This window comes from Apodemus sylvaticus, chromosome 18, assembly GCF_947179515.1.
Source record: "Apodemus sylvaticus chromosome 18, mApoSyl1.1, whole genome shotgun sequence".
NCBI classification, from domain to species: Eukaryota; Metazoa; Chordata; class Mammalia; order Rodentia; family Muridae; genus Apodemus; species Apodemus sylvaticus.
Genome location: NC_067489.1, coordinates 8972739 through 8998221, shown reverse-complemented (window position 1 = coordinate 8998221; position 25483 = coordinate 8972739). Strand labels below are relative to the sequence as shown.

At 48.5% G+C, this 25483-nt stretch overlaps 2 protein-coding genes across 6 annotated transcripts in view; one reads left to right on the top strand and one right to left on the bottom strand.

Annotated features, from left to right (window-relative positions):
- Tmco3 (transmembrane and coiled-coil domains 3) overlaps positions 1-21499 on the bottom strand; it is a 36240-nt gene extending 14741 nt beyond the window's left edge. For 3 of the 4 annotated variants that reach the window (XM_052161898.1, XM_052161895.1, XM_052161897.1), the window contains exons 1-8: positions 21270-21499; positions 18448-18598; positions 16626-17140; positions 15846-16025; positions 14302-14493; positions 12652-12780; positions 10810-10902; positions 3903-4089 (exon numbers count right to left, since the gene is read on the bottom strand). In XM_052161898.1, coding sequence (XP_052017858.1) covers positions 3903-4089; positions 10810-10902; positions 12652-12780; positions 14302-14493; positions 15846-16025; positions 16626-17069 — 1225 coding nt within the window. In that variant the 5' untranslated portion in view covers positions 17070-17140; positions 18448-18598; positions 21270-21499. The remainder of the gene's footprint in view (positions 1-3902; positions 4090-10809; positions 10903-12651; positions 12781-14301; positions 14494-15845; positions 16026-16625; positions 17141-18447; positions 18599-21269) is intronic. The other variant, XM_052161896.1, reaches the window with a different exon arrangement.
- Positions 21500-21544: 45 nt separating this feature from the next.
- The window catches only part of Dcun1d2 (defective in cullin neddylation 1 domain containing 2), a 28864-nt gene continuing 24925 nt past the window's right edge, over positions 21545-25483 (top strand). The window contains exon 1 of one of the 2 annotated variants that reach the window (XM_052161900.1): positions 21545-21851. In XM_052161900.1, coding sequence (XP_052017860.1) covers positions 21849-21851 — 3 coding nt within the window. In that variant the 5' untranslated portion in view covers positions 21545-21848. The remainder of the gene's footprint in view (positions 21852-25483) is intronic. The other variant, XM_052161899.1, reaches the window with a different exon arrangement.

Below are 25483 nucleotides of genomic sequence, written 5' to 3'. Positions count from 1 at the left end.
ATCACTAAAATACCTTATTCCCATGGTTTGCTATTAATATAATCGTAATTATAATTGCGTTATATAATAAATATATATTATATTATATTATATTATATTATATTATATTATATTATATTATATTATATTATATTATAATTATATCAAAAGATGGTCTGGCGAACAAGATGAGGTACGTGGATAACGGAAATGTGATCTCTGTCCTCAGCCCCAGCTCCCTAACCAGCCAGGCTTGCTCTTGGTGGTGGGTTCCACATTCTGTATACCACCGCAATCCCTGACGCCCCTCCCCATCCCAGGCACAGGAAGGGGCTGCTCTTAACCACCGCAGGAGAGCGGGAACTACAGATTGCATTTCCACCCTGGCGGTTCCTGTTTGTGCTTCCAAGCACTTGCAAATCCTCGCAGATGGAGAAAGAGACCGGCGTGTGCTGTGCACCTGCTGCCAGCTTCCAGGCGGCCACTACTGCCACGAGCCCTCCCTGCTCTGCAGAGCCAACAACAACCACACACCACGCCTGGCATCCCATGAACTCTCTTCTTGACTCGCAGGACTGTGAGCCAAAGTTAGCCCTCCACCCTTAAGTGGCTTTTGTCAGAGTTATTTCACCATAGGAACAAAAAAGGTAAGGGAACGAACTGTGCATCCCTGGCCCCCCCCCTCGCCCACGCCCTCAGGGGGAAAGCCCACCTTTCCGGCAGCAGCTCTCCCTCCTCCCTCAAGGTCGGGGAGGGGCTCTGACTTCATTCCTTCAATGGAATCGGGGTGGCAGTTCTTACAGTGACTCCTCATTTCCTCCTTCATACCTGCCACAAGTGCGAGTGGTGAGGCTACCTGGTCACAGCCACAGAGAGTCCTGTTATCTGAAGGGTTCTCACTCTGTGTAGCCCTGGCTATCCTGAGCATGCTCTGTAGACCCGGCTGGCCTCAAACTCTGAAATCGAGTTCTGCCTCCTGGATGCTGGGAATTAAATGCATGCATTACTACTGCTCTGCGCTCAATATTTTGTTGTCTGAGTGGTTTGCCTCTGTGTGTGTGTGTGTGTGTGTGTGTGTGTGTGTGTGTGTGTGTGTGTGTGTGTGATGTGCATGCAGTGCCCTAGGAAGCCAGATAGAGGTTGTGTGTGAGCTGCTGCTGGGTACTGAGACCCACATCCCAGTACTCTGCAAGGGCAACAAATGTTCTAACTCACTTCCGCCGCACCTTCCTCCAACCCACGCGGGCCCTTCCAGGGCTCTTGGCCTCCAATAAATCTGAAGGGCCCTTTGCCAACTCCCATGAAAATGCTGACAATCTTTATTAGAATAAGTGAGAACTTATAAATTCAAAGAGAAAACACATCTTGGGGGGGGAGGTCTTTTTGTCCACGAACACAGAGGAATTCCCTGATTAAGTCTTCAGTAATACTCCATTAATATGATTTTCCCCTCTCAAGAGTAACATATACCTCTTGAGAGATGTATCCCCAAATTTCTTATACTTATTACTACTATACGTTAAAACTTTAAAAAAAAAAAATAAGATCTTTAGCCCAGGCTGGCCTATGAGGCTGAAAGTGACCTTGAGAAAATTTGTGATTTCCCTGCCTCTCCCTCCCAAGTGCTGGGATTCCTGGCCCAGTGCCCTCCTGTGGTTTATGCAGTACTGGGGCTTGAACCCAAGGCCTCAGCCACCTCGACAAGCACTCTTCTACCTGAGTGATGTCCCCAGACACTGGCCACTCCTCCCCAGCTGGATCTGCTGACAGAGCAAGTGAACCAACCTACCTGACGCATTCTGTTAGTCTCCATCCCTCAGTGTACCAGCCTCCCCGCCACATGCTCCCTACAGCATGGCCTTTGACCTTTTCCACAGTTTTGGCTGACCTTAAAAACCAAACCAAACCAAGCAGTCCTCAGCAGTCCCCCTTGTGAATCTCCTTCCTCGCTGCTTCCCTGCATGCTCACCTGGCGAGCAACCATTTGCTGTTGCAGTCCCACAGCTGGGGGAGAGGATGCCAGACAACGCCCCTCTCCTCCGAGCGTTTCTGTGTGTGTGATCTTCTCTCCCACAGCTACAGCTTCCCCACCCTCGGGAATGGCCTGACGATGGTACAGAGAAGGTACGCTCTATTTCTTTAAGCCACTGATCTCTTCCGTTGAGCCTTGAGATTTTCTTGGACTGGAAACAAACTCCATTTTTTCCCATCAGGGTTAGAGATGTACTTTAATCTTAGCTTCGTGTCTTCCTCTGGTTCTGGAAAATCACCAGCCATTCTCCATAGTGTCTCCCACACACAGACGCCGTCCGGCTTCCCCCTCATCTGCATGTGCATAAATGCCCTCTCCTGCGTCTGTCTCCTCTCAGCATTTGTGTCTGGCCCAATTACATACATGTGACACCTGCCTTTGTGCTTTCAGTCATCTGACCATGCCCTTTTGGTCTAGTGAATGCTCCTGTGAAGGACGGACGCATAGACACTGAGGTTGACAGCGGTCTTTTCTAGAAGCAGATTTCTCCTGTGCAGGCCACACGAAGCTGTGTGAAGCTACCCCACACTTCTCCCCTGGCCTGACGTAACAGCCTCTGTGCCCCCATCCTGTGTCCCAGGTTCCATCCGTAGGAATATTGGGCCTGTTGGCTGGACTGCCACAGATGTGGCCACTAAGGCAGTGACAGCAGGGGAGTCACCCAAGGAACTGGTACATCCGTATCCCATGAGTCCCAAGGTCTGGTAGAAACAGAGTTCTCTTAGCCTCTTTTGCCAGTGAGAAGCCCCTTACTCCCAGGTTATACTATGAATGTATTGGGACAGTCCCAGTGGGACGCAGCTCCAGCCCCAGCTTAGCGTTCAGGAGGCCTGAGGCCAGCTCCACACACTGTCCCACACAGCTCCTGAGCCCGGCACATCCTTTTAAGTGTCACTAAGGAGTCGGCCATGTCTCCTTGGGTTTCGTTTTACATTTTCCCTCTATTCCTGATGAGTTCAAGAGTCAGCGTGAAGCCGCTCTGACATTTGCGGTTTGCTTTACTTTCACCAAGAAGCAAAGTGCGCTGCCCGGTGAACGTGCATATGTGACATTTATAATGCAGCCAAAGACACGATGGGAGAAAGAGCAGCTCGGGACTGTTGTATGCAGCTCTGCCCTCAGCACACGAAGCAGTGCCTCAGAGTGACAGCAGCTCACACACGCAGGACAAGCTGAGCTACGTAGGAGAGCTGGGGGTTTCTTCATTGCGAAAGCACTCTGCGTTTACAGGAAACTTCCCCAATTGTGGTAGGTCCCAGTTCTGCCATAGTGAAACCAACCAGCAAGAGCACAGCCCCTCGGCAAAGCTGCCGCCTCGGCAGCCTCCGTCCTCTGCAGCACAGGCTCTGGGCCTGCTCTAACTTCATTCCAGCTCTCTACCAATGCTAACAGCAGGAGCACACAGTGGGTCTTCTCTCTCTCTCTCCCCATCTCTTTCTCCGTCTTTTTCCTTCCTTCTTTCCTTCCTCTTCCTTCCTTCCTTCCCTTCCTTCCTTCCTTTTTTAAAGATTTCTTTATTTATTATGTATGTGAGTACACTGTCACTATCTTCAGACACACCAGAGGAGAGCACTGGATCCCATTACAGATGACCACCATGTGGTTGCTGGAAATGAATTCAGGACCTCTGTAAGAGCAGCCAGTGCTCTTAACCACTGAGCCATCTCTCCAGCCCCTGGGTGTTTCTTTTAACCCAGCAGAAGGGTGGATGCAGGGAGGCACTGAGCACAAGAAGGCGAGCTCCTTGAGGTGCTGACATGTACCTGCATAGCTGCTGACAGCCGGGCAGTCCTACCGAGGGACCTGCAGTTCCTCCTGTAGTCATGAAGGTGCGGGTGAGGTGCACACGAGTATTTACCACACACAGACTGAGGACCCGCTGCTTACCTACCTTCTTTTTCACTTCGGGCACTGCCCACTAGGAACCTGGACACCAGGGGCGTGCTGGATAAGGACAAACAGGTGGAAATGAAGACACTCTGAGTGGGTCTGATCCGCAGGAGGTGTCCCCACCATAAGCCAAAGGCAATCATCAGCAGGGTCATATAGCAAGATCCTTGTAAGGATATCCTCCACACCTGCAAAAGAACACATGTATCCATACACAGGCCAGGGCAACGGGCCATTGCTGAACTACAGTCGCGGAGTAAAGAAAGAACACACATTCATTCACACGTGTTCCGAAGGAACAGCTCGTCTCTGAAATGTCACTATAGAACAGAGAACGGACTTTGCAGGAAGGAACTCGGAGTCAGTGCACGCACCTCTAATAAACACACGCCCCAGGCTGAGAGACTCTCACACACAGATATATATGCCATGTACAATCACTTCATAGTACCCCGCCCCAGGCTGTTCATACACCCGCACCAAATACCAGATACTGAAATCTTCCGATGCCCAATCTTGTAGTTTTAAATTTTACTTATTTTTGTGTGTGTGCATGTTTGGTCTGTACGTTTGTCAGTACACTCATGCCTGGTGCCCATGCAGCCCAGAAGAGCATTCCATAACCCTTGACAATGGAGTTATAAAATATTGTTAGATGCCCCGTGGGTGCTGAGAACTGAGCCTGGGCCGTCTGGAAGAGCAGCCAGTGCTCGTAACTAGCCCTCTCTCCAGCCTTCCTCAGACCTTCCTCTTTAGTAAAAACATGTGGTACTTATGTGTCCCTGGGGGTTTCCCAACAGAGCACCGTGAGCACAGTGACAGATGACTGGGTCGAGAGCAGCTTAGTGTAGCTCAGATCCACTCATGGATAGGGATGTTCACACCCGAGAGACTGGTTCCAGGCACTCAGAGCCTTTCTCTCCTTCCTGCGCTTGGCAGTCACAATGACACTCAGGAGCTAACTCACTTAACATTCCTGTCACAAACCGTTAGAGTGCCCCAGACTGCATCTCACTAAACCACTGAGGAGGCAGACTCAGATGTTCAGGCTCATGGATTTGGGGCAGTCACTCATGCAAAGCGAACTCAAAGGGCCTGGAGTTTAAGACTGCATATGTCAGTCAGCAGCCACGCGCAGAGAGGTCACTGACTCTATAGCTTTAGTTTCCACATCTGGAGGGAGGAACAGTGAGACTGACTGACCTCTGAGACAGGACTCTGGGGTCCTTGTGAGAGCAGACCACCCTTAGTAGCTCTCCAGGACAAGGAGGGGTCAGGGGAGAAACAGTACACAGACAGACTCAGAACAAGTGGGTTCAGTCAGCAGTTCTGAGTCAGATGAGACCCTGGATGGTTTGAAATGCAGCCTACAGGTTACCCTGGGTCGCACCACTTAGGCTTTATCCCCAATTGATTTTAGCATAGAAGAATTAGGAAGCTCAATTAGAAGCATTCTTCTCCTTCATCAGGGGCATCACCCTGACCTTCAAACTCAAACTTTCAGCAAGAGTGCTAACCCCTAGACAGTTACCCGCCTCACAGGCTGCCTTAAGTTTGTTTCTTCTTTCTCAAGGCACGCTGTTCTGAAATCCGAAAGACAAGCAACAGGGCAGGATTTGACGTGCTGTGCACATAACACCACAGCAAGAACCTGCCCGAAGGCCAGAAAGACAAGAGAAGAGCACAAGGATTCATAATTTATCCAGACAAAGGTGGAAACTGATGAGCTATTAAGATAAGAAACAACAACAGTTCAGAGGCAGGTACAGCAGCACACATCTGTAATCCCAGTGCTAGGGAGAGTGAAGCAGGGGGATCTGGGAGTCCACAGCCAGCCTTAAGTACACCAGTAGACCTTGTCTCAAGCCAAGAGGTAACTTAAGTCAGGTAAAGCAGGACGGTGAGGAAGGCCCTGGCAGGCTCGAGAACTCAGACTAAGCAGTCAGCAGGGACGGGCATTGTGGGAAGAAGACGACTCTCTGCCACCCTGGGAAGCTCACCCGGATTCCAGCAACTCTAGCTGCTTCTAGATCCCTTCTGAGTCCTGAGAGGGTCTCCAGAAATTATTACTAGTTTGGAAAACACTATCGGATCTTTTCTACATAAACTGCCTACATGGAGGAGCCCTACTGATGTGGACTTTTCTCTCCTTACTTTAGGCTGTCCTTAAGCCCCCAGTCATTTATGTTTGCATGACAGTATAGGAAAGACATACTGACATGGGGGTTTGCTAAATCAATACCAAGCTGCATTCCAAACGAGGGACTACAATGGTAACAGAGCCAAGGCACAGGCCTAGGTTTAGGGCTGCCACAGAGCAGACTCGAGGAGATGCCCTGCAGGGCCACTAAGTGAAGGCTCAGCAAGGCCTTGAGGAAAGACAGGTTTCCAGTCCAGCATTCTTCTCCTTCATCAGGGGCATCACCCCACCCGTCAAGCACACAAAATACACTCACACGACAGAGCAAGAACCCTTCCTATGGGCTCTCTCCATGTCTAGATCACAAGGGCGAAAGCCCCCAAACAGCACCAGTCAGAACTAGCACAATTACAATGTAACAATATGCCATAGGATGTCATTTCACCATCAACCTTTGAATACTACAGAAAAAAAAAAAAAAAAACAAAACTAATGATGAAAACCAGGAGAAACATTAACAAAATTCCACTAGACAGATGTGGTGGTTTGAGTATGCTTGACCCAGGGAGTGGCCTTATTAGGAGGTGTGACCTTGTTGAATTAGGTGTGGTCTTGCTGGAGGAAATGTATCACTGTGGGGTGAGCTTTTAGACCCTCCTTTCTAGCTACCTGTGAGACAGTCTTCTGTTTCCCTTCAGAACAGGAGGTAGAACTCTAAGTTCCTCCAGGACCAGGCCTGCCTGGACACTGCCATGCTCCCACCTTGATGATAATGGACTGAATCTCTGAACCTGTAAGCCAGCCCCAATTAAATGTTGTCCTTGTAAGAGTTGCCTTGGTCATGTGTTTCTTCACAGCAATAAAACCCTAACAACAGATGATGTCCGAAACCGATGACCAGGAAGGCTCAGAGTCCTACTGAAGAGCTTATTGCTCATTATAAGGAAGCAGGACTCCACCTGCCTTGCGTGCCATGAATCACTATTTACACCAAAGGGCTCTAATTATAAAATCCCAGATGAGCCACTGTATTCAGAACCAGAGGTCACATGTTTCCATGAAGCCCAACCAGTATGGCGCTCATGACGGCGCTCAGGAAGGCACTCATGAAGGCACTCGTGAAGGCACTCATGACGGCGCTCGGGAAAGCACTCATGACTGCACTCGGGAAGGCGCTCGTGACGGCGCTTGTGACTGCCGGCCCAGCTCATTCAGACAGAGCAGGCCGCCCCACAGGTCCCTGCTGCCCGAGCTCATTCTCCCATCCACCATACTCTTCAAGAGAATACACAGGAAAAATGGAGCTGTTTTTAATTTAGGATCTAGAAGAAAGGTTAATTTTCTTTGTATTTTCAATTTAGAAATGGACATATATGGCTTATGATGTAAGGAGTGCACAAGGAAACCAAAGTCCCTGGAAGGGGGCACTGACACAATGCAGAAGCAGCACACCGCAGCCCATCAGTCCCAGGCAGTGAGAGTGCACAGATTAATGGCAGCAGAAAAGAGGTGAAAGGAACTTAAAGGCAGTCGGACAAGCAGCCTCTCTCCAGGGAAGGCAACAACGGATGCTACAGTGTGAACACAACGTCAGAAACCAGTGGCTGCTCTTGGAAGCAAATGGGGCTTTAAAGAGAAAGTTAAAAGGCATCAGAGAGCTAGGAGTGGTGGCGATGCACATTTACCATCCAGACGTGGGAAGCAGAGACAGGAGGACTGCCGTGAGTTCAAGGCTTCGTGAATATCAGGTTCTATGGGGAGTCAAACAAAAACCCAAAACACTGGCCAGCTTTCATAGTGCTAGAAGGCGCTAAGCCAGCTACTGGAAGGGAAAAGCAACAGGGATCATAACCATCTGCAAATCACGCACCACGGCAACCGGCCTGGCAAGACATGCCCATTGGTGCAATAGTGGTGTGAACATCACGGGAGTAACCACCCACCTCTGACTGAACTCAAGTCCCACTCCATGAGATGAAACCCATACCTGTCACTGTTACTGAGCCAAGAATCTATGACTAGACAGGACATAGGATCTGGAGGAGAACCCACTGCTATTATCTGTTAAAAAGGCATAGCATTGAACTGACTCCTACTGACTTATCATTGTACCTATAGATCTCCTGAGAACTACAGACTAGAGGATGCTCAGCCCTAAAGGGAATATATATGCCACACCCCATTTCCCAAGGTTTAGGGACCACTGCAGAAGAGGGTGTGAGAAGGGTGTAAGAGACAAAGGCAGTGGATGACTACAGGGAAACATCCTTTAGACACAGCAGGGGAGTCGCACCCATGAATCCACAGCAGTTCTGACACCCAGCACAAAACCCGTGCAAGCCCAAGCCAGACCAAGCCCCAGTATGGAGGGGAGTTGGGTACAGTCTCCAACCCCTTGCCACGGCATGGACGGCTACTCTTAGCTGCTGGGAGGGGAGGGGAGGGAAACAGGTTTGTGTAAAACTGTATTCCCTGATGACGCGGCCACCCCCCAATTGAAGACCATGCATCCAAGCATACTGGAGTAGCACAAGCAGGTTAAAAAAGAAAATGGAGCCAGACTTGGGTGGGTGGATCTGAGAAGGGTTGGGGGCCTGAATATGATCAAAAAAGCCTGAAACTTGAGGCTTTCGAAGAATGAGAGAGAGAGAGAGAGAGAGAGAGAGAGAGAGAGAGAGAGAGAGTCGGGGGAGTATAGCTGGGAGAGCTGGGGAAGGAGTGAGCATGATCAGGGTAAAGTATATAAAATCCTCAAACAGTAACAGTGAATGCTATTAAAGAAGAAGTACTGGGGACTGGAGCGATGCTCAGTGGTTAAGAGCACTGACTGCTTTTCCAGAGATCCTGAGTTCGGTTCCCAGCAAACACATGGTGGCTGACAACCATATGTAATGGGAACTGATGCCCTCTTCTGGTGTGTCTGAAGATAGAGATAGTGTGCTCACATACATAAAATAAATAAATACATATTTTTAAAAAGTACTGTAGAAAATTTTGGGCCCATAGAAGGGCACAACTATAGCTATTCCCTATTGTCTCCTTGTGTGCTCGCTTCTTTACCTTGCTGCTACCAACGAATGTGTTCTTTTCCCATATTCAGTCAGACTATCTGCAGCTCGGGCTGATTTCAGACTCTCAGATACTAGGGTTACAGGTTCATGGTACTGGACAGTTTGACTTCTTTCTTTTCTCTTCTTTTCTTTTCTTCCTTCTTTCCTTCTTTTCCTTTCCTTTAGGTTTATTTTTAATTATATGTATTCGTGTGGGGATATGTGCTCATAAATCTGGTGTACTTGGAGACCAGAAGTGTTGAATCCCCCTGGAGGTAGAGTTCCAGGTAAGCCTGTGAGCCACCTGATGTGGTTGCTGGGAACTGAATGGTCTTCTTCCGCAAAAGCAGAAAGTGCTTTAGTTGCCGAGCCATCTCTCCAGCCCCACCATTTTGCTTCGGCTAGTGCTGTAACAAACATTTTCCTTTGTTTTTATCCTTTAGAATTTTAGTCACTACAACGTTCCATCAGGCAGTTAAGTTACTACTTAACCATTAGTTATTGACGACAATCATTTACCTTACTGACTGACCAGCCTGTGGGGAGATGCCACAGCTGCCTATGGAGGTCAGAGGGCAACTTGCAGGAGCCGGTGTTCTCCTTCCACAGAGTGGGCCTGGAGCTCAAACTCTGGGGCCCAGGCCTGGTGGTGGCGCCTTTCACATTCTGCTGCACCATCTCACCAACAGGTTGTCTCACCAACAGTCCATCTCACCAACAGTCCATCTCACCAACAGTCCATCTCACCAACAGTCCATCTTATCAACAGTCCATCTCACCAACAGTCCATCTTATCAACAGTCCATCTCACCAACAAACTGTCTCACCAACAGTCCCATTTTGTTTTGTTGTTTTGAGAGTGGGTTTCACTATGTAGTCCTGACTAGCCTGGAATGTCCTATGTAGAGCAGGCTAGCCTTGGTTGCATAGAGATCCACATGCTTCTGCCCCCAAGTGCTGGGATTAAAGGCATGTGCCACTGTCCCTAACTCCAATGTTTCTTAAACATGTTACCATGAGGAATTAAAACTCCTTTGTTGGTAAAAATCTGTCAGAGTGTGGGTGTGTAATGGGGACGGGGAGGCAGTGTGTGTGTGTGTGTGTGTGTGCAGGTTCACACTGTATGAGGGCAAACTTAGGTATCATTCTTTGTACTGTCCACCTTTTGGAGACAGTCTTTCACATGCTAGGAGGCTGCCAATAAGGGTAGACAAACTGGCAGCAAGCCCAAGGACCTCCACTTTCTTCCAAATACTAGGATGGAAGTATATATCGCCATGCTTGGCTTCCAATAGCATTTTACCCCCTAACACTTTCAACCTTGAAGAAATTATTTCCCTACTTTTGAGGTAAAAGAGAAATCTCTAATTCACTCTCCATCTTGGGAATTTTCTTCTAGAGAAATTCACTGAACATTAAATCTCTATTACATTTTACCCTTAGTTACAAAGTTTTTGGAAGGACACATATAAAATTGTATGAAAATTCCTCCCATTTATTAAGTTTTGACTTTTTCAAATTAATTTTCTAAAAAACAGTGTCAAACTAAAATGTCATATTCTAGTTTAAAAAAAACAAGCCCTCTCGATAGCCAAGAGGACTCTAAATGAGCTCAAGGCCAGTCTGGTCTAGCGAGATCCTGTCTCCAAAATAAATAAATACATACATACATACACCAGTGTCTCCCCCAGGCGACGGCAGAGGGGCTGGGTACTTACCTTTCTCAGCTTCTCTGGAGAAAATTCTAAGCCAACCAGAAACAGAGTAAAGAAGACCCCAAATTCTCCTAATGTCTCCACCTGCACAATAGACTGAGAAACAAGAAAGTGTATTATTTCATGTTTAGTTGACTTAGTGTACTTTACCAAAAGAACATGTGCTAATAGAGAGAGAAATGGTCTCTAGCCCTTCCTCCCCTCAAAAATATAGAGTATGTTTTCCAAAAAGGAAATGGATTTTGTGAATTTCTCTTATATCTGAGGACTTTTTGACTTCCTTAAGGTGTGTGTCACACACACATATGCGCATGCAATTTTTCTTGATTTGCCAGAGGGGTATTTCCTTCCATTATAGTTTCTATGAAGAGCAGCTGTGGGGCTCGCCGACTTTCACATACACAGCAGCCATTCTGTCTTCAGCTTCCTTTCAGGGAGAAGGACCCTCCGAGGCTGAGGTTAAGGCCACTTCACACTGACCTCTTGTTTGGAAACAGCATGTCTAGGTAGGGAAGTTTTTCTCCTGAGGTAAATTTTCACTTGTGGCCACATCACAGAGGTTTTGGTGTGTAGGGTTCAAATGAAATATATCTTTTGACTCATGTGTCTTTTGTCTTTAACCTTGTCATATTGAAGGAACAGAGGCGAGACAGCAGGTTTGCGCTCTACTGCTTCTCAGAGCTGCTGTGGGTGCTGCTGTGGGTGCTGCTGTGGGTGGTCCGAGTCCTGAGCTACCAGCAAGCTTGTCCTTACTGCTTGCACCTGCCGCTCACCTGGCTGTTCTATTTCCTCCCCGTCTCTTGTTTACAGTGCCTCGTTCGGACCATCCGTAAGTCCTTCAGTGTGGAGATTCATTCCACTTACTGTAAAAGCCGATGGCATTTCCCTGACGTGTTGATTTGAAGCTTCCTTCCTGTTACTTCTATGTTTCCTGCTATTTCTATTTTATTTCTATGTTAGTTCTATTTTCCAGAACTTATTGTTCTGGGTCACTGGGAGTACTTATTCTGAACACCAATCTGCACAGCTCACAGTGCTGTGGAGCCTTTGAGCACCTCACAGGATGGAGGGCTGTCTTCACAGCAGGTGAATTTCTTCCCAGAAGGCCTGAAGCTTTGATCTTGAGAAGGCTAGGCACATGGATGTGTGAGCACACGGCGCTCTTCCTAGCCAAGGATCACTGGCTGTCACTGAACTCTTCCAGCTTGACTGAAGCACGTGGACTGGAGCATCCTGTGGGTTCCCTGGGTACTGCTTGCTTCCGAGTCCCTAGGGTGTCTCAGGGAGACAGGGAGGATCCCCGGGCTGCTCCTGTGACCACCCTTATATCATTTCCTCCATGATGACCTCACAGCACCCACGCTGAGAATCCTCTTCCCACCGTTCCCCACTTAAGTGGCATGCTCAAAATGCTCCAGGACCCTTCTTTCCTGTCAGAGTGTGTCTATTTCCTGATAACCTATTCCACAGACAGCTTCAGCAAAAGGAACCTTGATCTCTACTGTCTTGAGACTGGGACTTCAGTCAGTTTCCCCAAACCACGGGCACTACATTAAAATTACACGGAGACCAACATTTCCAGTTGACCCACTGTCTAGATGGTTGTCTGGATAACGCAGGCCATTACCTCACCAGTCATTTATAAATATTAATATAATTCAAAGAGATGAACTACCTGACATCAAGCCACTGTGCATGAAGACACGCAATCTTCCCATAGATTACAGACTGCGTCAAGGGCACCCTAGGCTGGCATCTGCACCAACTCCAGCTCACATCTACTTAGTCTTCACTCCTGTCTCTTTTCATCCTGTTCGACACTAGCGCAGAATGAATTATTCTTACCTTAATACTGTTCAGTCCTGAAGGCCCCAGAAGCACGCCACAAATTATATACCCAAACATCGTAGGCAGCCCTATTGTCGTACACAGCCAGCCACAAGGTAAGGACAGCATTCCTATGGTCACGATGTCCTAACACAGGAAGAAAAAGTCAAACACAGAGTGGTTGGCTGGGAGGGTGGAACAGGAGGAAGTCTCTGCTTTCGTCTCATCTCATGAGAATAAAGGGCAAGAGATAAAAGTAAGAGGAAGACTCTCTCGACTGCTGTGCCTCACACGGAGGCTGACTGAGAGCCTTAAGCTGTGCTCTAAGAGATGAAGTCCAGTCCTGACAGAACCGGTCTGTCTGTTCAAGCTCCCTAAAAGCTTTCTTTGACTCCTGCGTACCTGAAGTCCATTGAGTGCTCTGGTCCCATGGCCCGGGGAGCTCACATGCTAACTCGCCATACCGTCACCCCTTAACTGATCATGTCGCTGACTAACAGTACGATCTGGCACTGTGCTGGAACCCCCAGGCAAGTGAGACTTGAGATGGGATAGAAATTCTTTACTCATCATAAAAGGAGGGGGAGAGGAGAGGAGCCCCGCCCTCCAAGGAGACCACTGATGACGTCATTCTGCAGTATCAGCTCTCTGGGTCCGCTCTAGTCATAATCTCAGACAGCGGTTCATTGGGGTTTGGTCTGTTGCTATGTGTTGTCATGCTAAGTGCAGGCCACGTAGGCCTGGAGAGTCCGCAGGCAGACCCAAGTGATGCTGTGTGACCTTGCCCCCAAGTTATTTCTGACTGGTGAATACAGATGCTGACATCCAATAGCTGGGCAGAAGAGACACGGGAGGGGTGGGGTGGGGTGGGGTGGGGTCCCGGGCCTGGGGTGTAAGAGAACCACGAGGGTGGAGACGGTGAGTAGAGGAGGAAGTGTCGTGGGTTAGGAGAGTCACGAAATGATGGCCGTGTGGGTCGGATAATTGGAGTTAAGAGCAGCCCAGAGGAAACATGGCAAATGATACAGAGGGACTACTGGCTGGGAACAGACAGAGCAGCCAGAGGATAGACATCTGCCGCTCGTGTGCTCACTAAGGCTTCTGTGGTTAAGCGCACTGACTGCTCTTCCGGAGCTCCTGAGCTCAATTCCCAGCAACCACGTGGTGGCTCACAACCATCTGCAATGGGGTCTGATGCCCAATTCTGGTGTGTCTGAAGAGAGCAATTATGAATACATAAAATAAATAAATCTTTTAAAGATAAATAAATAAATAAATAAATGTTGTGTATGCTTTTATCCAGGAACTAAATGGTTAAATGGTCGACTAAATGGTTGAAATCCTGGACTGGGATTAAATTTCTCTACAACAGCAGCACCTGACAGGAGCTTGGTTCTCCAGTAAGAATTAGCCCTTGGGAGGAGCCCTTGGGCACCGTGTCTTCTCTGCCCATTGGAGGGGCTATCTGAAACTCAAGTGTGGTGCTGCATGCCTGTGACCCTGACACTCAGGAGCTGAAGTCAAGGCTGATAAGCACGAGGAGTGAGTTCAAGGCCGGACGGGGCTCCACAGTAAGGCCTGTCTCAGCAAGACAAAACGAGTGTTCCAGTGGGGCCTCTGACAGCGGGAAGGCGGGTCTCCAGCCCCAGCCTGATGGCTACGGCTTGCCTTTATGAAGTGGTGGTCTGCGCGTGGGATAGTGGAATCTCTGGGCTTGGTCAGAATATACTGGTTGTTCTGGGAGTCGATGAGCATGCTGAGGCCCAGGCCGTCCTCCGCCTCCCTCCTCGTGATGTTCTGCTTGGAACTGGCCTCTGCCTCCTCCACTCTCAGCACTGCCTCGAAGTTGACGCCTTTGACCTGTAACAATAACCAACATCAGACAGTTAGAATGAAATGTTTTCACTTAAAGAGTAAAGGCTGAAGGAATATCGGAAGTGTTTTAGTATTCTGTGACCAAAAGATCCGTGAAGTGAAAGTCGGTTGTCAGGGTCTGTAATCCCAGCTCATGAGGATGAGGCACAGGATCCAAGTTCAAGACCTACTCAGCCCCAGAGTGGACCAAGGTCAGCGCAGGCAACTGGGCAAGCTCCCATCTCAGAAGGCTCCGAGAAGGCAGGTGTGTACGTTGGTGCCATGACACTGTTCTGACAATGTGCACAGCCCCGGGTTCAATATCCAGTTCCAACAATCAAAACAATCCAGCCCAATAGTATCCACTAGTCAGAATTAGGGAAATTCTCAACTAGAGAATTTAAGGGTAAAATTATTAGAACCGGGGACTGGCTCAGCAGTTCAGAGCACTGGCTGCTCTTCCAAAGGTCCTGAGTCCAATTCCCAGAAACCACATGGAGGCTCACAACCATCTGTAATGGGATCCAATGCCCTCTTCTGGTGTGTCTGAAGAGAGTGACAGTGTACTCATATACATACATACATACATAAATAAATACATAAATACATAAATAAATAAATAAATAAATAAATAAATAAATAATAGAACCTATGCTGCTTCCAAACACCTACCTGGTTTACGGTATATTCTTTCAAATATTTCTAGGAGCTCTTCTCCAAGCCAGAACTGACAGACCGAGCTCCCTCTTCCTGTTCCCATTTTCCCGTGCATGCCTACTCTCAGTCTGATTTGGCTTTACTCCATAACACTGTCTAGTCTACCCAAGACCCATAATTCTCGGCATTATCAGGGATTCCCCCTTATGATCTCAACATAGCAAAGTAAAACACAAATCCTATTTCTGCTTGAAGCCTGTCTTTTGGAAAATTTAAGATAAGCTCTGAAACCCAATGGCCGAAACTTCCTGAATCCAGAGTCTTAAACGCACATTGTGAGACATGGCAGTGACCGTGGTTGTCAGAGAGAGAGCAGAGCTGAGCGGTGACGCCCACCTTTAATCCCAGCACTAGGGAGGCAGGCCAGGCAGATTTCTGAGTTCGAGGCCAGCCTGGTCTGCAGAGCGAGTTACAGGACAACCAGAGTTACACAGAGAAACCCTGTCTCGAAAAACTAAAGAGAGAGAGAAAGCAGAGTGGCTTCTCGCTTCTGAAGATACGCCATATTAATTTCAATGTGGCACGGAAGTGTTTTAGCTTAGTAGCACTCTCGGCTTCACTGAGACATACTCTAAGTGTCTCGCCCACGCCAGGGCCCACATTACCACAGTGGCTTAGCCAGTGGACTCCGGTCAGCTTACTGATTTGTTGTCGTCGAAGGCGTGCTCCTCTATCTCCTCCTCCAGGCGGTCGGCAGCTTTCCTCACGTCCTCAAGGATCTCGTCCAGCATGGAGAGACTCTTGTTTTGATGCTGCATATTTTTAAGGGCTTCTACTTGGTGTTTTTCTGCGGCAAGAAGTTCCACATACTCCGTCTCCTCCTATTGATTTGTAAGAAGTGGAGGTTTAGTAAGCTTACACCAAGGTGTGACATACTCCATTCAGTCCACTAAAGGCTGGCCCCTGGATTAGACCTCTGAGTCTTCCCAGTCAATGGGACAGGTGCAAATGTACAGAGTTGTACAGGTGCAACTCTGGCTCTACCCAGCAGGGGGCGTCGTGCATCCTAAACCGCTCAAATATGCTGAGCTTGGCAAAGTGTACAGGGCAAGCAAGAGGGAAACACACCAAAGGAGAAAGCATCCTACTGTAATCGGGCCTGCTCACCACCCAGGAAGGTCCTCTGCTAACATGAAACCACATGCCAGGCACAGCAAAGCCCCAGGCAGGGTGCTGCCACGCATGAGGCGCGGACACTCGTGGGCACTTAGCTGCTCTCTGAGTTTACAGGTAGAGCCCAATCCAATCCTAGTCAGTGTGACTTGAGCAGTAGGAGTCACGTGACACACATAGGCACCTCCAGGACACAATGATGGCACCAATAGGCTTCGAGAAAGGTACTCCCTCCGGCCACCTTTCCTAATTCTGTATGTCACCATCCCATCCCTAAGGGCAGTTCCTCCACCTGACTGGTGGCTGACCTTAATGGCGGCCTCCCTCAAAGCCTCCAGCCGCTGTTTGCTGCTCTCTTTCATGTTGACAACGTCTCTGTAGTCGCCCTGCAGGGCTCTCTGCAGTCCGTAGATGGCCTGGAAGACCGAGTTCTCACTTTCATTCAGCTCTTTCTGAAAAATCTCAAACGTGTGCACCTGGAAGAGCTTCTCCTCGTCTGAAAGGCTGGGGTCCTTCTCCACAGCTCTGATGGCGTTCTTCAGTTTGTTGAGAACCACGTTCTTCTGCCGCAGGAGCCCAGTGAGCCTCCTGCAGCTGTCCAGCGCCCACTGCTTCCTCTGAGTGGCGGTGGCGCCCTTCCCACGGTGCAATTTGATGGCGTGCTTGGCCACCTCCTCGTGCTCGGCAGCACTGGCTATCAGGTGAAAGAAGGGAAGCAGCATCCAGAGGAGACTCTGGTCCAGCACCTTCATGGTCCAAGGATGTGGGGCGGGAGCAGAGACCTCCGCTGCAGGCGGCTTGCATTTTACACGCACATTTTCAGCTGAAAATGAATTGGACATTGCATCAACTTCTGAACTTACCATATCCAGGCTACAATCAAATACTTGTTGGGGTTTTGTCTAAGCTCCACCCCACACCTACCTGGCAATAGCCAGGTATGCCCAGCCCCAGAGATCTGGCCCATTATAAGAGGGGCTGCTTGCTCCTCCTCTCCCTCTTTTGCTCTCTGCTCTCCCACACTCTCTCACCTTTCTGCCCTTGGGGCTCTTTCCACCTCCAAGTGATCATGGCAGGCCTTCTCTCTCTCTCTCTCTCTCTCTCTCTCTCTCTCTCTCTCTCTCTCTCTCTCTTTCTCTCTCTCTCTACCTCTCTCTACCACTAACTCCCATCCCCTACTCTGAATAAACTCTATTCTATACCATGTCTGTGTGTGTGTGGTCCCTCAGGGGCAGAGGTGCCCAGGCAAGGGCCCGCCTGGACACCTTCCCCCACTCTGCCTAGCCACACTCACCTAACCCCCTATATTCCCCCCCTTTAAGCCCTTTCATCCTGGTGCTGAAAGTCCTTTCAATACTGAATGTTAAGTTCCGTAAGTGGAGAGTAAGGGGCTTCATCTGACTTTAAAGACAATTTTAAAGGTTTAAAACACAGTCCCCCAACCCCCGGCACAGTATCACAAGCCTGTAATCCCAGCACTTAAGAGTGGGAAAGGGGGGCTGGAGAGATGACTCAGCAGTTAAGAGCACTGACTGCCCTTCCAGAGGTCCTGGGTTCAATTCCCAGCAACCACATGTGGCTCACAACCATCTGTAATGGGATCCGATGCCCTCTTCTGGTGTGTCTGAAGACAGCTCCAGTGTACTCACATACATGAAATAAAACAAACAAACAAATAAATAGAGGGAAAGAGAAAGACTAGATTGGGAATTCAAGGCCAGCCTATGCTAACATCTTGTCTGAAAAGAACCCAACAGGTAAATCAGTAAATAAATTACACATAGCTTCATAAACTGACCATGTGTGAAAGAAAAAGCCCATTAGACTTATGAGGAGTCAGACATCAGCAGTAGAAGAAAGGAATCAGTCTCCCCTGCACACTGGAAGCCCCTCCTCATTCGGCTACTCTGCTGGCTTTCCACGCCCTCTGGAGCATTGCTAATTTCCCAAAAGAGCCATAGTTAATGAAGCAAGACACAAGGATCGCAAACGTTCACAAGTCTGGTCACGCCTGGAACTCTATGATCAAAAATCCAAACCATTTCCACCGCTAAACTTCAGGCCCGCTCTCCTTCCCTCCGAGGGAGACCTAACACAAACACGGGTGTTTGGCAAAGGAGCTGAGAGAACCTGGTTCCTGAAGTCTCGTCTGCGGGTGTGAGGAAGGTCTCGGTTCCAGCTACAGCGGAGATGACTAGAAGACACAGGCCGGGCAGGTGAGAGAACTGTTTTAGAAGCCGGTAGCAGCAGTACTCAGTAACCGACCCTGAGAGACAGTGAGCTAGGAGGCCGAAAAACGGGAAAAAGAAGAAACACAGGGAAAGGGAGTCAAACTCTAGGAATCAGCTGAGCATGGAACCCCTGGTCACAAGGAATTATACCCACAAAGAAACAAAATATACCGCCTTTATACAATTTACAGCTCAGATATGCCCATCTGATCTCTTAATGGAGCCTCCAACTGACTATCCTGCCTGTACGACATCCTCCATCTACAAACATGCCAGTATTTCACGATCCTGGGAATCTGCCTCCTAAATACACACACACACACACACACACACACACACACACACACACTTCTCTACTAACCCCAATGGTTTTCTAGGCAATGTGGGCTAGGTGTAGCAAAAATGAAAGATGGCATTTCTAAAGACTCTAACTCTACCCAGCAGAGGGAGGCAAGCATTCTGATAAGACCAAGAAGAGAAAGCCAGTGGAGACTGGCTGACAAAAGCAAACAGGAGAACTTGGACAATCAGGGCAACACAGGAAGTCCTCTGCTTTCTCTTTTCCTTTCCATTCATTCTGTGTGTGTGTGTGTGTGTGTGTGTGTGTGTGTGTGTGTGTATGACAGGATCCAGGGTCTCTCTGTGTAACTCTGGCTTAGTTCTCACTCTGTAGACCAGGCTGGCCTCAAATTTAGAGATTCCCCTGCCTCTGCTCCCGAGTGTACGATAAAGGTGTACGATGCTATGCCCAACTTTATTTTCTTTCTTTCTTTCTTTCTTTCTTTCTTTCTTTCTTTCTTTCTTTCTTTCTTTTTCTTTCTTTCCTTCCTTCCTTCCTTCCTTTCTTTCATTTTCTTTCTTTCTTTTTTTTTGAGGAAGAAACTTTCTGAGAGTCAAACTCCGGTCTACATTCCATTTGGAACAGCAACAGCAATACTTCCAGCATAAGAATCACATACATTTCCAGGCATGGCAATTCAGTCTTATAATCTCAGCCATGAGCTTATTAAGAAGGAAAAAGACCTCAATATCCATTTTTGAAACACTATGTTTACTACTATGTAACTAGGCTACTTTTAAACATCTGATTCTCCTGCCTCAGCTTTTAAAGTAGAGCTCTAATTCTTTGCAAGATGATATAAAGAAGGAGAAATGGATGAGACAGCAAAGAAAAGTCTCAATGGGAAAAATTACTGAATTAAAGGCCTCGGTTTAAAGCCTATCTATCCATTCATCTATCTACATATCCATTCATCTATCTATCTACCCATCTGTCTGTCTATCTATCTATTCATTCTATCTACATATCCATTCATTTCTCTATCTACCCATCCATCCATCTATTCATTCATCCATCCATCCATTCTTTCATCTATGTATCCATTCATCTATCTATCTATCTATCTATCTATCTATCTATGTATCCATTTGTCTATCTATCTATGTATTTTTCCATTCATCTATCTATCTATCTGTCTGTCTGTCTGTCTGTCTGTCTGTCTGTCTATCTATCTATCTATCTTTGAGACACTCTTACTAGGTAGCCCTAGCTGTCCTGTAGTTAGCTATGTAGACTATGCTGGCTTCACACTCCCAGAGATCTGAGTTTCTACCTCCCATATGCTGGAACTAAACGTGTGTTCTTCTATCAGCAAAGCCTATTTTAAATCCAAAGCACATTTAAAAAGAGCTCTTGTGCCCTCATAAACACAACAGGTAGCTGTCAAAGATGAGGCACTTCATTCGCTGACCAATCCTTGAAACTACTTTGCAAACAGTTAAAAGGAAAACATAATACGGAAGAGGAATAAGATGCCACAAGCTAAAGAAAGATAAGAAAAACAGAGGCCGAGCAAACAGTGATTTGACTTAGAACCAATGAACCATAGCGTCTTGATAGTGTCCAAAGGGTTGTTCAAATAGCTACTTTATTTGTTCAGGAGGTGCCGTCTTAAATCCACAAAGAGAGGAGACCCAGAGCCTTCTCACTAGCAGCTGCTTGTTTGCTCTTTCTTTAGTTAGGGAAGCCAATGAGGAGAAAAAGAACTGTGAAGAAAGAGGCCCTTTCATCAGCAGCAAATATTTCTCTGGTAAGTAAGCAAATCTACACTGCACAGAGGAAGACGATCTGGATGCTGAAAATAAACAGAGGTTAAACCCACTGTGCTGGAATGACCTTCCACGTCACTTTCAACCCCTACTTGATTGGCTTTACACACACACACACACACACACACACACACACACACCATCTAAATTAAGAATTAATGTGTAAACCATCTTGGTGGTTGACTCTGGCACATCCATGGCTGTAGAAGTGTTGCAGGGCACCCACATCCCTTATTGAAAGACAATCTTGGGGCATCTTTCCAGGCCTATCTTTAAAAAGAGGGTAGCTGTCTCAGTACCTCACGGGGCGGGACACAGAGACAACCTAAAATTCCAGGAAAGAACAAAAAACGGGAGGCTCGGGGAGCTGATCCTCCGAATTTAGCTGAAGTCTTGGAAACGGGAGTCTCCGCCATACCCCGAAAGAACTTCTAGGAAAAGGCCCCCCAACCCTTGGAAAGTACACAAAGGCAGTCTCCTAGGAAGGACCCCCTTTTGGAAGGGACAAACCAAGAAGGAGCCCCGGGTAAGAGTCTCGGGATTGAGCAACCCGGATGAGGACCCCAGTGGAGTACATCTCAGGACAGGAGTCCCCGCAGCCGCAGAGCTCACCCCGATGGAGGAGGCCGCTCTCTGGACATGCGACCTCAGCATCACTGTCCCCGATCCGGAGCTCCCCGACGCAGCGAACCAAAGGGCCGCCAAGGACTCGCCCTCATCTCTTTCCCGACCGCTGGACCAGGACTCTGAGGACGGCACCGCCCTCTTCTTACTTCTGGCGCTTCTGACGTGCAGCTAAAAAGTAGGTGCGGCTCCTTTAAGCAGGCAGCAGATGGACAGCTCCGTCATCCTTCGCGCGGCGCGGTGCACGCCGGGAACTGGAGTTTTGGGACCCGACAGGCCAGCCTCCTTCCAGAGGGTGCGGAGCCTAAGAGTCACAGAACGGCAACAGCCTCCAAGAGAGGTTACGATGTGCCCAAAACGCCGTGCCTCGGAGCTGAAGGGCGCCTGTCCACACTGCACGCGGAGAGCTGAAGACTGAGCGAGCCCTCTAGTCGTGGGAAGGAGCGTTCTGATACTGCGCCTGCGCAAAGCGCCTGCTGCTAGCAGCGGCTGCGATCCCCCTGCGCAGAGGAAGAGCGGCGTGCGCTTGCGCAGAAAATTGAAGTCGCTTCGGCAGCATTGGGGAGCATGGTAGGTGGCTGGCTTTGCGCTTTGCAGGTGCGGGCCAGAGCAGGGCGCGGAGGTCACCGCTCCGCGGCTGCTTCAGAATAACTGAACGGAGGGGCCGGGTGTGTTGAGGGAGGGTACGGTTGACTTGAAGAAGCATGGTTATGAAGAGGGGTGTGAGGAGCCCAGTTGGATCTCCGGGAGGGCAGCGGCGCCGGGTCAGCCGGGTGTTGACCGGACCGGAGGGCGGAACGGGGCCATGCGACGGGTGACACCTGCCTGCTGGGCGGAGCCGACCCGCGTCTGAGTGGACAGTGACGCCGACGGGGGCGGAGCTGGCGGAGCTTTGAAGCCGTCAGTCGGGGAGGTTTCTGGAAGAGGTGGAAAGAAGGGATCCCCGGAAGGTGGTGCGCAAAGCTATGCGGGGTTAGGATGGTTTGTGATCCGCCCAGCTCTCACCAGGCGAGGATAGCCCCACTTGTCCGCTCTCCTCCTGAGATCAGACTGGGAATCCTGGCGACGGGGAGGGACCGACTGGACGCCGAGGTAGAGGAGGGTTTGCCTAGTAGAGCCTTGCAAAGGCTAGGACCGCAGGAGATCGCTGACAGTGATCTCGGGGTAGCCTTGCTCCCAGAGGATGCGAGCGAATGGGAGCCGAGGAAGACAAGTTTTGTCTCTGTCCTGGGAGAGATGTCTGCTTGGTTTGGAGTTTGTATAGAGGAAACAGTGGGCTGAGGACCGAACCGCGGGGAGGGAAGAGGGGATGATGGAACGAATACCGAGAAGGACAAGGCTGGAAAACTAAAAGGTTTGAACCTAGAAATCAAGAAATAATGGAGAAGAGCAGCCGAAAGACGCCTTTGACCAGCTGCTAGCAGACTCAGTGGCACAGCCACTCACCTATGCTCTTGAAAAGGAACTTCTCTGGGGAAGGAAGTGTTGGGAGGCTGAAGATTTGGGAGCATTTGGATTTTGTACCTTCACTTCCAAGCTTGCACATGCACAGTCAATCTATAATGGGTCACAAATCTATTTGATCAAATGTTTGTCGTATGAGCCTTTTGTAAATTGACCATTAGAGGAGGTATTTTGCTAAGTGTCTCTGGAAGGACATTTTACAGATGCTTTCTAGAATCTTAATATAGGATCAGCACCCTTGTGCCTAGATTGTGTGTTATTCTTCACAAGATAACATAAAGTGTATGAAACTTTTTCATACCAGCCTCTGTTGTTCAGAAAGCCCACTTGTCCCATTTACAGTATATCTTACTGATTAGCACCTGCTGAAACAATTCTAAATAGCTACTGTTGTATGTGAGGAACTGTGTTGAGCTCTGTGGGAGACTATGAAAACATAATCAGTGGCTGCCGGCACTTCTAGCAGTAGTCTACTGTAAATTTAGGTTTTGAAACATCTGAAATTGATGCAGACAAGCCTTGGAAATGTTATGCTGAGAATGTCTCACATACACACACACACACACACACACACACTCCCCGCCCCTGCCCTCCCCCCCACCCCCCGAAAGGTTGTCCCTGAAACTCTGTTATTCTCTCCTTGATGATCTTTTTTTTAATGTAATATTTTATTGCAATTTAATTTTGACCAGAAGGTTAAAAGTAAAATCTACCACTCCAGCCTGAAGTGTTGGTTCAGCACTGAAGAGCAATCACTTGTTTTTCATTCCAAGCATCCGCATCAGCAGCCTAATTGCCTGTGACTCCAGCTTCAGGAGAACGAGTGATCTCTCCTGGCTTCTGTGGTGCCCCCCCCCCCAGCTTTAATGGGTCATGATGACACACACTTTCCCCCCCTTTTTTTTGGAGGGGGGGGCGTTTCAAGACAGGGTTTCTCTGTGTAGCCCTGGCTGTCCTGGAACTCACTTTGGAGCCCAGGCTGGCTTCCAACTCAGAAATCCACCTGCCTATGCCCCCCAAGTGCTGGGATTACAGATGTGCACCACCACCGCCCAGCTGACGTGTACTTTTAATCCCGGCACTTGGAAGTCTGGGCCAGGCTGTTCTCTAGGTTCAAGGTCAACCTGGTCTATATAACAAGTTCCAGGCCAGGCAAGCCTATATATACCAATTCTTGAGGTCAGCTGGACTATCCAGTGTTTATTTGAGGAATTTTTCACATTTTCGGGCCAGTGAGGTGGCTTTAGAGGTAAGGGTACCTACCATCAAGTTCAATCCCTGCAAATCATGTGGTGGATAAAGAGGGCCAACGATATAAGTTGTTCTCTGACCTCCACACATACACTCACGCTGGGGCACATGCACACAAATTACATAAGTCTTTTAAAATCCTGTGCATTTTAAACTCTAATGGAACAGAAAATGCTCCCTGGTGCTTTGGCTACCATGACAAGGTAATGAAAATCTCTTGCCGGAGCAGACCTTGGCATGGATTTCATACCCAAGTATTCACATGGATGGACTTGGTGCTCTCTTAATGTTTCTGTACATTTTTGGTTTATGAGCTATTTTTTCATAAGGAACTTATCACCAATTCCCATTTCTTCCCGTTGAACCCCAGTTCTCTTAACTGTTTATGTATATAATGCAAAGCAAACTCCTTAGATTTATCTCTTGACTATTGGTTTTTAAAAACATTTATTACTGGAGCTACAGAAGTAGCTAAGCAGTTAAGAGAACGTTCCTAGAGGACTCAGGGTTGGGCTCCAGCACCCACATAGCAGCTCGTGGCTGTCCTTAATGTCAGGGGATCTGTCACCCTCTTCTGGCTTTCTTGGGCACTAGACATGCAGACGTAAAATACACATAAAGTAAAAATAAGTCTTATAATTTTTTTTATTATGAAGTGGACATGTGGGGTCAGGTCTTTCCTTCCCCTCTTACATAGGTTCTGAAGATAGAGCTCAGTTGCCAAGCTTGTGCAGTGAGCACTCTGAGGCACTGTACCAGGCACTTCCTTTTTTGTGGGGGTACCGAGGAAGGCCATAAGGGGTGTGGAGGGTCTCAGTGTGTGTCCTTGGCTGGCCTGGAATTCACTATGTAGACAGGCTGTCCCCAACTCAGATCTAGTCTCCTCAGCCTCCCAGATGCTGGGACTAAAGGCGTGCACCACCACGCCCAGCATCTGAGTATAATGTTTAATCTGTAAAGGCTAACAGCAACCTGTGTGACTGACTGCATTGCCGGCTCCTTGCTCCTCCTCCGTGGCTGTTGCTCCTGCTCGTGTTGAACTCTGACCTCAGAACTCTTCTTGCGGTCTGCAGTTGGTGGGGGTATTTATACAGATAAGCCAGTTTTAATATATTGGAGGGGATCTGATGATTTCCCTGTCTCCACTTCTGCCTACTCCTTAGCTAGCATAGAGGTCATTCAAAACGTCTTGAGTGCCTGACACGGTTGTACCTGTCAGCCACGCAGGCTCTTTGCACTAGGCTAAGCTGTCGTACGTGGGGAGAGGCCCGCAGAGGTGGCTTCAGGAGTTACATAGCTCAGACCCAGGCTCCACCCTGTCTCCAGGAGGATGCCTACAGTTTCTCGATGTGCAACTGTCTGTGGTATTACACTTGTCAAATAGTGTGGCTGTTCCAGAGATGTAACCGGTGGGTGATCTTGGAGGTTCTTGCTATCTTGAAGTTTTTGTTTAGCGTATAAGTTTATGGTGATTAGCATGGTCCCAA